General features: G+C 39.7%; 1 protein-coding gene and 1 non-coding gene across 2 annotated transcripts in view; both read right to left on the reverse strand.

Annotated features, from left to right (window-relative positions):
• Positions 1 to 34: 34 nt before the first annotated feature.
• Positions 35 to 199, reverse strand: LOC119545855. The gene has a single exon (XR_005219135.1). It is a non-coding gene; the product is annotated as a U1 spliceosomal RNA (small nuclear RNA).
• A 1,799-nt stretch (positions 200 to 1,998) lies between these two features.
• LOC119560499 (protein pellino) overlaps positions 1,999 to 14,629 on the reverse strand; it is a 31,923-nt gene continuing 19,292 nt past the window's right edge. The window contains exons 2-9 of the mRNA XM_037873973.1: positions 7,352 to 7,444; positions 4,716 to 4,947; positions 4,136 to 4,327; positions 3,874 to 4,062; positions 3,717 to 3,815; positions 3,301 to 3,454; positions 3,054 to 3,231; positions 1,999 to 2,984 (exon numbers count right to left, since the gene is read on the reverse strand). Coding sequence (XP_037729901.1) covers positions 2,858 to 2,984; positions 3,054 to 3,231; positions 3,301 to 3,454; positions 3,717 to 3,815; positions 3,874 to 4,062; positions 4,136 to 4,327; positions 4,716 to 4,947; positions 7,352 to 7,444 — 1,264 coding nt within the window. The 3' untranslated portion in view covers positions 1,999 to 2,857. The remainder of the gene's footprint in view (positions 2,985 to 3,053; positions 3,232 to 3,300; positions 3,455 to 3,716; positions 3,816 to 3,873; positions 4,063 to 4,135; positions 4,328 to 4,715; positions 4,948 to 7,351; positions 7,445 to 14,629) is intronic.

Here is a 14,629-nt window from a genome sequence, read left to right on the forward strand (position 1 = left end):
TATTATTTCAGTTTGTTTAAAATTTATTATTAATGTCGGGACGGCGCGAACGCCATTCCCGGCTACCAAAAATTACACGCACGAGTTATTCACATTAGGAATAATCGCAGAGGTCAACTCAGCCGAGGTGCAATGGCCAAGCCTCACTCCGGAGGAACCGCCTTCGTGATCACGGTTAACCTCTACGCCAGGTAAGTATGCTTTTCTCCGCTCGACAGTGGGGTTTCCATGCCAGAGCAGCTAGAACCAGTTGGGAATTATAAGGAACGCGTGGCGAGATAATGCAACCCTGTAAGTATGCCTCACAAAATATACTAACATGCGCAGTAGAAGGCCTACAGTTCAGTTCCAGCTGAGGCGATTCCGATGGTAAACAAATGTTCCGTCTCTATTTTTAGCCATAAATAAATGTGCTTGCTTTTAGATTCTTTTTCTTTCAAGGTATTTCAAGCCACAACTTCTAACTGTTTTATTTAACAGCGAAAAACAAGTCTATTGTAAAGTCAGATCTGAAAAGCAAGGTTCCAGTATCCAAACAAGGAAGAACGCTATAGTCGAGTACCTCGACTATCAGATACCCGTTACTCAGCTAAAGGGACCAAAGGAAAATGGAGATATGCAAGCAGCAAATGCGCCACCTACCGGCGGTAGACAGATTTAAGCGTTGTGGGCGTTAGAGTGGGCGTGGCAAAGTTTTTTTTAAATCAATCGATAGGTATTGACGAGACCAATACATTTCAGTTTAAATTTTTTATCTACCATGAAAATTGTGGGTGCCACAGACTTGGGCGGTTTGTGGGCGTTGGAGTGGGCGTGGCATATTCGCGTAATAAACTTGCGCTGCGCTCAAGCCTACGGAATCTAAATCTGAAATCTCGTTTCTCTATCTTTGATATTTTCCGAGATATCCGCGTTCATATTTACGATTTTTTGAAGTTTGTGGGCGGTTTGTGGGCGTTAAAGTGGGCGTGGCAAACTTTTTTTAGGTCAGTCGGTAGGTATTGATGAGAACAATACATTTCAGTTAAAATTTTTGTTCTAGCATCAAAACTGTAGGAGCCACAGTTTTGGGCGGTTTGTGGGCGTTAGAGTGGGCGTGGCACTCTTTTGAAACAAACTTGCGCTGCGCAGGAATCTCAGGAATCTGCATGCCTAATCCCAGTATTGTAACTCTTATAGTTTCCAAGATCTCAGCGTTCATACGGACAGACGGACAGACGGACAGACGGACAGACGGACATGGCTAGATCGACTCGGCTAGTGATCCTGATCAAGAATATATATACTTTATGGGGTCGGAAACGCTTCCTTCTGCCTGTTACATACTTTCCGACGAATCTAGTATACCCTTTTACTCTACGAGTAACGGGTATAAAAAGGTAAATTATTTTGTCGGCAATAGCTGTTGTACTATCTTATCATAAACAGGCTGCTAGAAACTCTTTTAAACATCCGCAGAAAAAATTAGATTTCAACTGTTCCTGTTCCAGAGAAGCTATCGGTTTAGATTTTAAAATAATTTATCACTAAAGTTAACCCCACATATATCTCAAAACCAATAAAATCGAATCGCGAAATGCATAAATAAGTACTCAGAGAATCATTTATGTGTATTGCTAGAAAGTTTTTATTTTACATTTTGTATTTATTATGAACTATTTTGTTGTTTTGTTTTTGTTTTGCAATGCTGTGATTTGTTAACACACCGCGGCGCAACATTTAATGAACACACAGACGTGTTTAATGCATACAAAATAATAATACAAATAATCGTAATGTATAATAATAAGGTGTAAGATTAACTAACTTAGTAATGTATAATGCGATTTGGGCAGAAAATGAATATCAACACACGTAGATCGCTGCAGATATATTATAACCTATATAGATCTAGACATATGTACGTATAATGCTATCATATTACGCGTTCGATTTCATGAATTCGCATTCATACGTATTTGTTGACAGAGTTTTGAAACTGTACATGTTGTTCATACGGTTTTTGTTTTCGTTTATCATTATTATTTGTTATTTAGAATAATGCTTTACCATGTTTTCACTTGCTGAAGTTTAATTGTTGTTTATTATTGTGTTAGGTTCTCCTCGAAAATTCATCTTTCTAAATGTAAGCTCTAGATTTGGTGAGAAATACGTAAATGTTGTTGCTGTTCATGGGTTGGTTGCCCGACCCACAGCAATGTTGGGTAGTTGCAATTGATTGCGAATAATTAGGTTCAACGATTACATTTCAAATCTTGTTTGTTTTTACACAATTATACACAATTTATGCGGCTTGCCCGTGGTGGGCTATAAATATATCTGCGATTTACATTCGGTCTCAACTTTTACAATTATGCAATTTCCATTAATTCGTATGCCTGATGGCTGCTGATCATTACGTTTGCTATGCCTTGCTTTCATTATTTCAAATAATCTTTACATTATACAGTCGGGGAAACCAAACATGAAGCATTAACATGCAATTTCGATCAGGGAATGGGGTGTGTAATGGGTAGTTGGGGAGCGAGTCTGTTAATTTCGTAATTAATCGCATTGATTTGCCAAACATAATGCTGCAATTATATGGTAGCAATCGAATAGTGCAAAACTCTAGCAGCCAGAGACACAACAAATACAAAATTTCACTTCGATACCTTTCATTCTCCTTTTGTATGTTTTTGTTTTTTTTGTTTAATTCAGTATTCAGAAATTGTTTCCGCTTTCTGTTGCATTTAAATGTTAATTAATGATAATAAATAAAGCCTAGTTTTAATGCCTGCTTCAAACTTGGACATCTTTCAATTACTACAGTATCTATATAGACGTAAATACACGCGTTTATGTATTATATTTATATTTAATCTAGATTATCCTGGAATATTAACTTTATGTAGCCAGTCGCTCCATCCAGGGGCGTCGCACAGAAGGGACAGACGGCCTGAAATCCGTTGGTGCCGTGCGGTATCTCCACATTGGCCCAGTATCTGCAAGAATCGAAGGTTAACAATTAGTAGAGTCATATTTCAGTCATAACAGTGTGCGGAGTTGCTCACTTGACAGTTTTCTCAGTCGCCATGTGTCCACATGGATTGAACGCGTACGTTGGGGCGCCCACGTCCACATAGAAGGCCGGTTCCAGGCCCATGCACAGGGTGACCACCGGACCGAGTTCCAGGCACATGGGGCAGCGGCGGGCGCCAGTATTCTCGTCCTGACCCCAATCGTGATGGCCTGTCGGAGTAAATCGAGTAAAATTATAGATTTTTTTTTCCAAGCACATAAGAAAGCATTGAAACTCACCCTGCACATGGCCACAGTTTAAGTACACGTAAGGCTGGTTCACCTGATCCCCAATGTTAACTTTGCGTGGTATAACCAGCGTGTTCAGGCCCACCGGGCACTGTGGACGACCGGCGTTGATGGCATCGATAAGTTTCTCCAAATCGTGTTTGGTCTGTAATTAATAAGAGGTTAGTTTTGGTTCGCTTAAGGTGATTCTTATCCCGGATTGGATTTTCTAGTTGTCCAAAATCCATATATAGCAGTGGTGGTCAACAGAAGCAAAGCAGGCGGCCCAAGGGATACTGCTCTTCTTATGTTCTATCATCGCTATGTCTACACACACACAGTATACATCAGCGCTTTCACTGAGCATGTGCTCCACCTCTATGGGCCACCACTGACATATATCCTTATAGATTTCCAAGGATACCCACCGGCGAATGCTGCAAGCCCTCGGCGGAACGCCAGAGCAATGTTGCGCCGCAGAGATCAATAAGTGTGCCATCCTGCAAGATGTTGCATTCGTCATAGATCTGGGGGAAAATTATAAACTTAAATCAACTGTCTGACAGGATAACAAATTGAACCTACCGGCTGACCCTTCTGCTGGGCCGAACGCGATTCCCGCAGGCTGAAGACATCGCCGCCCACGGAGCACTCGCGCCAGAGGCCGCACTTGGCATTGCCGCCACAGAACGAACCCTTGGGATGCATAATCAGCACACCGTTGGTGGTCAGGCCATCGATTTCCACATTGTCCTGCCACTTGGTGGCCTTCTCCTGTGCAAAGTCAAGTTCGTGGTTCATTAGAATCAGCAGGAGTTAGCCAAGATAGCCAAGACAGTCGACTTACCCCGAGGAATATGTTTCTGCTCGAATCGAAGCCGGCGGCGAATATTCTCGCCTTGGCAGGCTCACAGCGGTTGACCAGAATGCGGCAGGCGAACCGAGAAATTGTGCTCTGCATCACCTTGGCATCTTTCTTATCGCCCGGCAGCGTGTCCATCACCACAAAGTCAATCGGTGACTCCGAGGAGCGTCCCACCTGGCGGAGCAGAGCAATCATCATGATTAGTCCGAGGGTGAGAGTAATGGGGATGGGGAATGGGGATTGGGGGTTGGAGAAACTGATAAGGCAATTTATCAGACGGCAAATAAATGACGAATCATGCAATATTGGCATTACACTTCAGGCCACTTCAGGAAAAGATACTTTGGTTGCCAGGCCGATATAAATATTGAATGACCTGCCGGCTGGCCTGGAGTTAGAAGTCAACACACAGAAGACTTTTGACATTCTCAGACGGCGGTGCACTATTTCTGGCCCTTGGCCATGGCTAATTAGTCGAATAACATTCATCAATGTCAAACCATGAAACCGAAGCTCTTGGGGTTTGGAATGCCAGTTCATTTTTTTTGGGTGTCTGTCTCACCTGAAACATGTCCGTTTCCGCGTCCTCCTTGTACTCCACGATTACCGCCTGGTTGCGTGAGAGCGTGTACGAGATTGAATGCTGATTGGCATCCAGGATGGCCTTCGAGGTCTGTGGCGACTGGACGATGTAGTGCTTGGACCGCTTGACGCCGCTCGCCTCCGTCCGCTTGTGGAGCACAAACTTGGAGCGTCGCCGACCGCGATCGCCCTGTAGCAAGTAACCATTGTAGCTGCAATGAGACAGATACAGCGATTCAGTATGAGATACTTTATACATTTGGTGACAGATGTGGGGCAAGTTGATAAGAGTTGCGTTTGGCATGCGGGATTATTGCTCAACGAATATAATTCGTTGATTTTATAGGTCAAGTTCTGCCTCGACGTCGGCAATATGTTTACACAATTAGTGGGCAGCAACACTTCCCCGCCTTCCACAGATAATGGCCACTAATAACTCAAAAGAATTGCGGGCTAGCTTTTGTTTTCCCTGGGCTATTTCGGTAGTTTTGCTACATTAGCTAGGCCATAAAACGAGTAATTACCGATAGATGTCAGTTCTAGCAAATGGAAATGTTATTGATTTTGGGTCGATGTGGCTTATGACTAGAAAGAGTTCTTTTTTTGTTAAGGGTTAGAGCAGATGTCTAATATTCCGAAATTGGGTTACTGCGGATATAAGCTTTATAATAATCTTTTTAGAGCTATAAATCAAGAAATGTCGCAACAAGTTCTTAGAAAATCAAGAATTTCGGAAGGATATAAACAACGTATCAAAACAACTTTTTAATGTTCTCTTTCTTTGATTTGAATGTACAAAAACTATGTTTATGGCTTTCAAATATACGATTTTACGAAATACTTCTATGAAGCCATAAAGTTAGGTCATTTTGATACAATCAAGTTTGGAATTCTGAAACTTAGACAAGTCCTATAATCTTTCTAATCTCTCCTGACACTTTATTTATTCCACTTAATGATCAGACATTAAATATCAATAATATTTTATGTGAATTCATTGACAAACTGTTCAGGAATAATACCGGAAAATTTCAATCTTCCGTGTCGGTCGTAAAATAATGGTTTCGGAAATTCTTGAAAATATTTTTGGATGAACTGATCCGTTCGGAGAACAATAATCTTTCTGTGCGTGATGTAAAATTCTGGGAACCCAACTAATGAAAAACATAAATCCAATCCATGTTTACAACCACTTGAAAACCCCCGGGACATGTTGACCTTTAACTTTATATCTATGAGGCTCTGCTTATATATTATTATGTATTCATGCCCACATTTGGCTAGAGTTGTTCATTTTTTTGCTTTGTTAATTGGTTATGTCTCATTTTGATGACAACAATTAAGAGTTTCAGATTTGCTGACAACGATTCAAGTGTCGGAGCCTCTTTTCCTGTGGGTTGTTGTCCAGCAATCATCGTCCGGTTGTCTATCATATATCACACACACTTTGGGACTTTGGGAGTGGGGGAATCCTCAATGAGTGACCACATGTTGCTCGGGGGACCAGCATGGTCGGGTCGTCATGATAAATGGGGAATTGATGGAGAACTACAGAGGGTCTGGTCTCCGCTCCCTTAATTTTTACCAGTTTTAACCATGCCTTTGTCCTATGGGCAATTAAAAAGTGTTAAGATAACAAATGCCAACAACAACTGGGACATAAAGAACACAGACTGCAGCTTTAACTCGGAACGCTTTCGGCTAATGACTCAAGAAGTCTGGAGACGGAGACCGTATTTTTGTGGAGCCTGTGAGTCAGCGGCAAAGCGTTGCCAATCAGCACAATGTCAAGCGCTTGGCTGTTGGCCCAGTCCAGTCCAGTCAAGACCATCAAGATTTACAATCATCCGTCCCAGCTGCTGGCCAGAACCATCAATCTCCGCCGGCGGACCGCTGCGTGGATCAAATGTATGCGGCTAGCCTAGCTCATTGTTTACAGAGGGCCGGCACTTAAACTTCTGTAAGCTGCGTTTGACTGATTGAGTTTATGGCTGGAGTCGGTGGGTCTTTTAGGCGGTTCGGTTGAAGATCCGATCCCATAAAAATGCAGTGATTCTTAATTTATGAATCCGTGAGGAACAGCGATAATAGGTTTCGTATGGCTTGGTGTCGAATGTAACTGGTTAGGCAGCAATCTTTGATCTTTGAATCGTTAAGTATGTAATCTGTTTAAGCCGCTTAGATTTTAATCAGCAAAGTGACATAATTCAAAGTGTTACAACTGAATGGGTATATTTTGGGATTTACAACAAATTAAACACTGATTTATTTTTATAACCAAATGTTGATAGGCTGAAAGTTCTTCAATAGCCCTTTTTAGCCAAGTTAATTATCTTATCTTTCATGCTTCTTATATAAATCCTTTCAAGTACATAAATAAAGTGAAAGTAATTTCGGTAACCATATGCCAGCTGTGCAAAAACTGAATTATCGCAATTGAATACAGTGCTATATTGACCCTGCCTATTGTTTTATTCTAAAGCTCCTCAAGTAAAATACTTGAGATCAATGAACAAAGAACTCTAAGACTTGAAGTGCTCATTTCAGCACTTGACAGGTCCAAACAAAGTACTTTAGGTAGTGCCCTATTGTTATTATTATTTCCTATAGACTTACCCGAGTATCACTAGTTCGCCGTATCGCAATCGCGGTTTGTCATGACCATCGCCACCGTCTTCAGCCAGTATGGGAGATTCAGTGCCGTCGGTGCTGCAAGTGAAAATGGAATTGAATATTAAATATTTAAAGTAAGTGCACATGATGGTTATGGTTTTTATTTTTCGGTAATTTACACAATGCTTCGAAACCCAGCAAGAACGAACCCTGCTCAGCCATTATGTTATGCAAGAAAGGAAAACAATAAAGGAAAAGTTTTCTCAGTAGCGAAATGGTAACGAAACAAAAAGGAAAATGGCAGCAGAAAACTAAAGCAAAACAATTTCAAAGTAAATGCCAAAGAAATTGCTCATTTCCAACATCTCACTGGCACCCTTTTTCACTCTATATATATATATATGTGTGCATATATATTACTCTGCAACTTCTTGGCTTTCTAGAATTTCAAATGAGGAAATGGCTCCGCTCTGTCTCCGCTGCAATGCACCAAGGAAAACTGGTCTTTCTTCAAGTTTCCTAAAAGCAAGATTTACTTTTTTAGCAAAAAAGTCAATTATACAACCGTTTTTCTTTTTAAAAAATTTCTTTTCCATAATGATTTTATTTTTTTAAAAATTATTTTGGGATTTTTTCTCCAAGTGTGATTAGTTTTCCCTTGGAAGTCTTAGGAATGTGCCTTCTTCTATCCTTCTATCGAGTTACTTCGGCACCATCGACAACTTGTAGGTAATCGCATAATGAGAGGGTTAATTACATTCCAAATTAGTGGAAAATTGCATCCAATAACGAATTTCTCATTAGTTGGGGCCCTATTTTATTTTTATTACATCTAAGTACAAGTATCGCTAGCTTTTTTCGGAGACATCATAAACTTATTTACGGCAATCTAATAAACCAGCATGGCGCCGGTCCACGCCCACTCACAAACAGGGCAAATTGACTTTTTTAATGTACTCTACACGGGAGAAGAGGTGCCAAAGGGGGTTTCGAAGGGGTTCCAAAGGGGTTCCGAAGGGGTTGCATGGGGCTGCTTTGGGGTTGCATTGATTTTTGCTCGTTGCATTTAAACTTGCTCCCCTTTTGCGTGGGCTGAATGGTCGGGAAAAAGGGGTCCACGGGGTTTGGGGGTGTGGCTCTTGAATTTGTGCACTGCAGACAGAATTTCAGGGGGTGGTGGGGCAGGGCAGCCAGGGGGTGAAGGGTGGCTGGCGGTTGCACAAGGTGAAATGGCAAATGCTCATCACTCTCGCCCTGTCTGACTCTCTGTTTGCTGGCTTCAAATTAGCGCTGCAACTTTGTTTAGATATGTACAGACATCGCTGACATGACGTACAGTCCTGTCTATAAGCTCTGGACAGCATGCCGTCAACATTTGGGGCTTTAAAGTTGGCCAACAGGGAATTATACCAACATAAATGGGAAGTTAATAAAGCTAGGTACTAATTTTTATAATAGCCCTGAAATTCTTTTGGTATTATCATCTTAGTCTACACCAAAAACCGATTATTCTTAAGTAAAAAGAAAATTTTTACTCACTAATAATTCAACTCCTAAGTTTTTAACATGAACATTTAATTTTATCCCGCATTATTCGTTAATCAACAGGTTCAGTGTTAAATTTTTATCTACCATCATATCTATTTTCACAGTAAAGATAGTATTTTTTATTAGTCACAACCAGCATTAATTATTCTCTTCCAACAATGGGACCACCTACCCGGCATCCCAGAATAAACTGGGTTAAATTGATTAAGCCTAGCATGATCAATAATAATGAAAGTTTGTCATTTTACTGCTGTCCAAATTGAATTTAATTAACAAAAAAAAAGACTTAGGGAAAAACAAAGGCAAAACAAAACGTCGAGATGTGATCAAAATTGGAATCGGAGTAAATATTTACACAATATGCGTGTAGCCATAAGGCTTGTCACAGAATCAACACAATCCATTATCCATATATCATATTACACAACATTCAATTGAAACATTTTCCATTCTAAACTACCATTCCCTTAAGGGTCTGGCGACTGAGAGAATTCATTAACAAATCGCATAAATCTTGATTATTTGATATAAGAGTTTTGAGGGTTCTACAACCCCCATGTCCCAGTCTTTGCGTGACTATTTCACATGCAATCAGCTGTGCTCTCTGCCATCAAAGAATTTATCGATTTTCAAAGGCGACATGCCACTATTTGCATACATTTCAATTTCAAAACTAAACCAAGCACATTACGACAGACCAACCAAAAAAAAAAGTTGGCAAAAAAAGAAATACATTGAAAACATGGTGCGCTATACAAAAACAAGAATTCACGTACACATGGAGTTACTCACAGATACTAAAAAGGGGCATCCATGAGATACGATATCTTTGATGGCGCGACCCCAGTGTTTGTTCTGGTATTCGTGTTTGCATTTGTATCTGTGGTGCCGGCATCGGTTTTGTACTTTTGCTGTTGTTTAGGGAAATCAATTTTCGTGTCTGTGTGTTTGGGTTTACGCAGCACTTAGAAAAAATGTTGTTTTAAGTAATATATATGATAGTGAAGAATGTTCAAAAAAAGAAATACCATATTAAGTTAACTAGAAAATATTTTATAGCTTTTTTAAATTAATTGATTCAATTAGTAATGCACCATAAAAAAGAAACTACAAAATACTATATTACATTAGATAAGAATTCTTTACAAATTGTTATGAACAATAATTTCCCTTTAAGTTCCTAAAACAAAAATCAATCTATCATCATTCCAAGAAGGTTTTATTCTGAGTGCAGAGCCGCCTCTGGTATTTTCTGGGAAATGGGCGTAAAAGTGTATTTCATTATACGCAAGTACAGGTACCTCCCCGTTGCATGACAGTGCTCTCGTAGCATCGATTTTCGCTCGTTTGCCTTGCATGCAATGCAACCGGCCCAGAACGAGACCCACAACAGACCACCGCTCCATAGTTGTTGGTCGACACAATCGCATTACAATAAATTTTCAAACTAACGCAAAGGGCAAACATCGCCCCGCCGCTCGATTGCATGCTGAAAATGCTAAATGCTAAAAACTGCAGCAGGACTCGCCAACAACCATCAACCATCAACCATCAAGGGTAGGGCTCTGAAATCAGGGCAACCGACCTGACCTGACCATAGGCACACTCAGTGAAACTGCCACCGGGGCGGCCACAAATGGTTTAATGTCACGGGGTCGCAGCTTATGCAAATTAATTTGATTATTACACCAAAGTAACCCACGTATTCGCTGCATTCATTTGATTAGCTCGCCCACCTGAGCGCAGCCCGCAAAATGAGGTCTCGCAAGGCTTTTAGCGTCTCGCTGCACCTCTAATTGAGTTTATATGGGGGGGTCTGTGGATGACAGGGTCTAATGTGTGAGGAGCAACAAGCGACAGGGGCACCATGAGTCCAAAGGTCAGCTGGCATGGAAACACAGAAATCAATTGTGCAGAGGGAGCATCAAAGTTCTTGATTTCGTTAAAAGAAAAACATTAGTTTTTGGGTATAAAGTTAGTCCAGCCCAGAAAGAATTTATTAAAATCAATTATATTTGAGCCTTTAACTTGAATAGCCTAATTTGTTTCTTCAACATCATAAAGTACCTATGTAGATCTTCTTAATTTAGAAGCCCTTAAAAATACTACACAATATACCAAACTTATAAGAAAACGAATATATACCAAACAAAGGAATACTATCTTTTTAAAAACCGTGTACTTCCCAAACCGATTCGGTTCTTATGATGTAACTTATTGTACTCGGTAACGATGACATTACCATAATACATCCTCCCATTATTTGTAGTACTCTTCAGCAAAGCAGGAAAGTAATGCCATAACTCAATGCGACAACGATAGCAAAACTTTAAAAATAACATTCTGCGGGCAAAGTTTTCGATCAAATTCGGATGGCTGTCCTCAGCATAAAGTGGCAGCTGCATCTGCTTCTTCGTTTGCTCCAGATTCGGTGGCAACGGGAGACTTGGTTCGCTATATTTATAACTTTCATAAATCTCTGAGTTTGCCTGTCAACAGCAGAGGTGGAGGTGGAGTGAGTTTTCAGAGGACTGTGGCTTTATTTACACGCGGCGACAGTGGAGAAATATAGTTGAAGAGCAGAAAAATAGAGAAGATAGTTCCACTTCTTGTTTATTCGTACCATTTGAAATTTGAGCAGGGTGAAGTAGAAGTAGAAGTAGATGTAGAATATTTAAACTGCAGTGTCGCCCCTCGGCTGTCATGCCAAATAAATGCAAAGACCTGCAAAGTGCAATGGCAGATTAAACAATAAACAAGAAGAGGGGGAGGGTAGAACACAATGGCAGAGTACTCACACAGATACTCGGGTGAGAGGGGCGGACAGACGACACTTTTTTGCAGGTAAGAGCAGGTGTTTCGTTACCATATTTTATGGTTAAATTTGCGGTCTGTGCCTGGGTTTGCTGATGGGCGAAATACCGGGCTCTTCTCATGCTTCCCATGCCCATTCACATTCACATGCCGTGGATGTATCTGTATCCGTATCTGTGTATCCATATCTGTATCCATATCCGCATCTGTATCTGTGCACATGTCTCTGCCACACAGCTGTTTGCATTTCAAGAATGAAACTCTCATTGAGACAACTTCAAAAAACATTCACGAAAAAAACTCGTTTTGCCAGCGAAATTCAAGCACAAAGAATGGCCAGAAGAGAACATCGAAATTGCGGAGCATAAAAAAAGAGCAAGGCAAGGAAAATGTACATATAAACATGGGCATATTATAAGCACATTCCTTATCAACAAATAGTCCATGAAAACTATCTTTGAGATACAAACTAATAGGAGCAAAAAAGCAAACATTACTATTTAAATCAAAATAAAATAGGCCATAAAATATATTCTAAATTGAAACATCCTAAATTGTGTATCTTTAAGATACAATGAAATCTATCTTTGAGATATAAAGAAAGATATATGTTTAATGAAAAACGAGTAACGGGTATAATAAATCAAACTATACTATATGTTCTGAATTGTATTTCGCTGGGTTTCGTATCTTTCAGATACCGATAATTACCATCGGCCCGACGGGGTCAAAAAGTTTGTGGGTCTGGGCTGGGTTTTTTAGGCCTTGTTAGCTGCGGCTCACTAATTCCATTTATGCAAATAGCTGCCTGTCAATTTCCTAACCACTTTTCTTTAAACAGCCCAGCTTAACAACAATAAAGATAGCTCTTTCTTTGTCTCTCACTCTCTTTTAGTTTGTTACATAATCAACAGAAATTTCATTTACTCGTAAAGCTTGTTTGGTGTCACTGGTATAGTATTGTTTTCGTTTTTTTTTTGCCTTGTATTTTTTGTAAAAAAACATTTGTCTAAACTGAACAATGGAAGTTATACTTTTCTGTACGGCGCTGCTCCCTGATCTTGCCAGTTTTTTGTTTGCCTATGCAGCGGCACGTCTCGAACAATATTTCTCTGCTTTTTGGTTTGCCTTTCCCAGCTGCTTTTTTGGCAAACAAATTTGCACTACTCCATCGCCGAGGCGATCAAAACCAAGCTGACTAAAATTAAACAAACAAACAGACGGCCAACGAGAGGAAAAAAGCGTATTTAGTTTACTTGCCATAGGCAAACGTCTGAGCTGCTCTTGAGCACGTTTTTTCAAAAGACTCTAGTCAGAAAAATGTATGCTAAATATTTTTAACATTTTTGTTGCACATGAACATTTTAATATATGTTTTATGAAATATTATTTATCAACGTCTTAGCATATTAGCATAAGCTTATTAAAGTCGGGTTCTTCGAAACTACTTCGATATAAATATTATATTTAATCTCCTTATAAATTCCACACTTTTATTAGACCCGGACCGGGAAATTTCTTATCTTTATTTAAAGGTGATAAATAAATTTGAAAAGGTATTTTTATTGGTAGTCCATAGTCCAATTTTCCATTAGCTGGGTAGAGTATTTTCGGAACACTTTGATCATGGCGGCGTTGGATTTCCATAAGCTTTGGCCACATTACGTTTCTAAGTTTATGGATTTTTCTTTGCCGACTGACGGTTTAGTTTTTACCCTCCGTTCCTGCTTCTTTTCTCCTCATTTTTTGGCTAAAAATAAATAACCACGCGGAGCCAAGATGGAGAAACATTTCCCATTTCCGTGCTAATAGTTTCGCTTTTCATTCGTCGTGGAGTGTGTCTATTTCTGTAGTCGCCTCCATTACCTCGATGGTCTGGTCTGATTTGGAGCATTGTCTTGTCTCACTTTTGGGTTCCAAGTTGCCTGGGTGGGATGCACCAGTAACATAAAAACCCAAGCTGAACTGAACTGCTCCCATCGCCGCCTGCAGTTTGTCATCTTAATGAAAGCATGAATATGCTAATTTCTTGCTTTTTACGAGCAAACGTCATTATCGCGTTGCTTTTAGCAATTTTAATAAACAAGTGCTGGGTTGAGCTGGGCACGACTTATTTCTGCCTGTGTGCGTGATTAAAGCACTAATGACAGGCTTATGGGATAGAAGAAATAATAAACATTGGAGAATGAGAGGTCCAATAGAAATGATATTTGCCCATAGCCCATTCACCCATTCACCCATCATCATCATCACCATCATCTCCGCTGTTTCCTCAATAGATGGCATTTAATTATTCTGCCCCCTAAATGGATCTGTGAACGGTCAGCAAAAAAAGAACCCTGAAGTACTGCATATGCTAAAACAACAATTTGATCATCTACTATTTTAGCTCAGTTTATATGATGTCATGGGTTCAAACACTCTTATGCATTTATTTGTTTTGCGATAAAAACTTGAATTTTGATAAGAAGCACATTTTACTACACGAAAATGTTTTTCCTTGTAAGAATGAAGAAAATCGAGTTCTTTAGAAATAAAACTTCCTTAGAAAAAATAGAGTTTCTTTAAATCGTAAAGCTGATTCATCTTTTTCGCGGTGACTAAACCATTGCTCGGTATTCCCGGTACATTTCCAACATCCATTTTCAAATTTCTCGTCATAAATGGCCGTAGGTTGTTAAACTCATTAGCACCCAAAAAATAATAGAAGGGAAGAACAAATCAACCGCAAAGAGAAAACAAGTAATAATTATATAAAAGTACAAGACTAGAAAGTACCCTAAATATTATGCTAGTAATAAACTTAGTAGAGTTAAGAGGTACATTTTTAAACCGTTTAAAAAATAAGTAGGAACTTAGAAAATACATTAAAAAAATCATCTATTTACTACTGATTAATATTTGTTTAAAATAAAGTAA

Source organism: Drosophila subpulchrella, chromosome 3R (assembly GCF_014743375.2).
Source record: "Drosophila subpulchrella strain 33 F10 #4 breed RU33 chromosome 3R, RU_Dsub_v1.1 Primary Assembly, whole genome shotgun sequence".
Taxonomy (NCBI): Eukaryota; Metazoa; Arthropoda; class Insecta; order Diptera; family Drosophilidae; genus Drosophila; species Drosophila subpulchrella.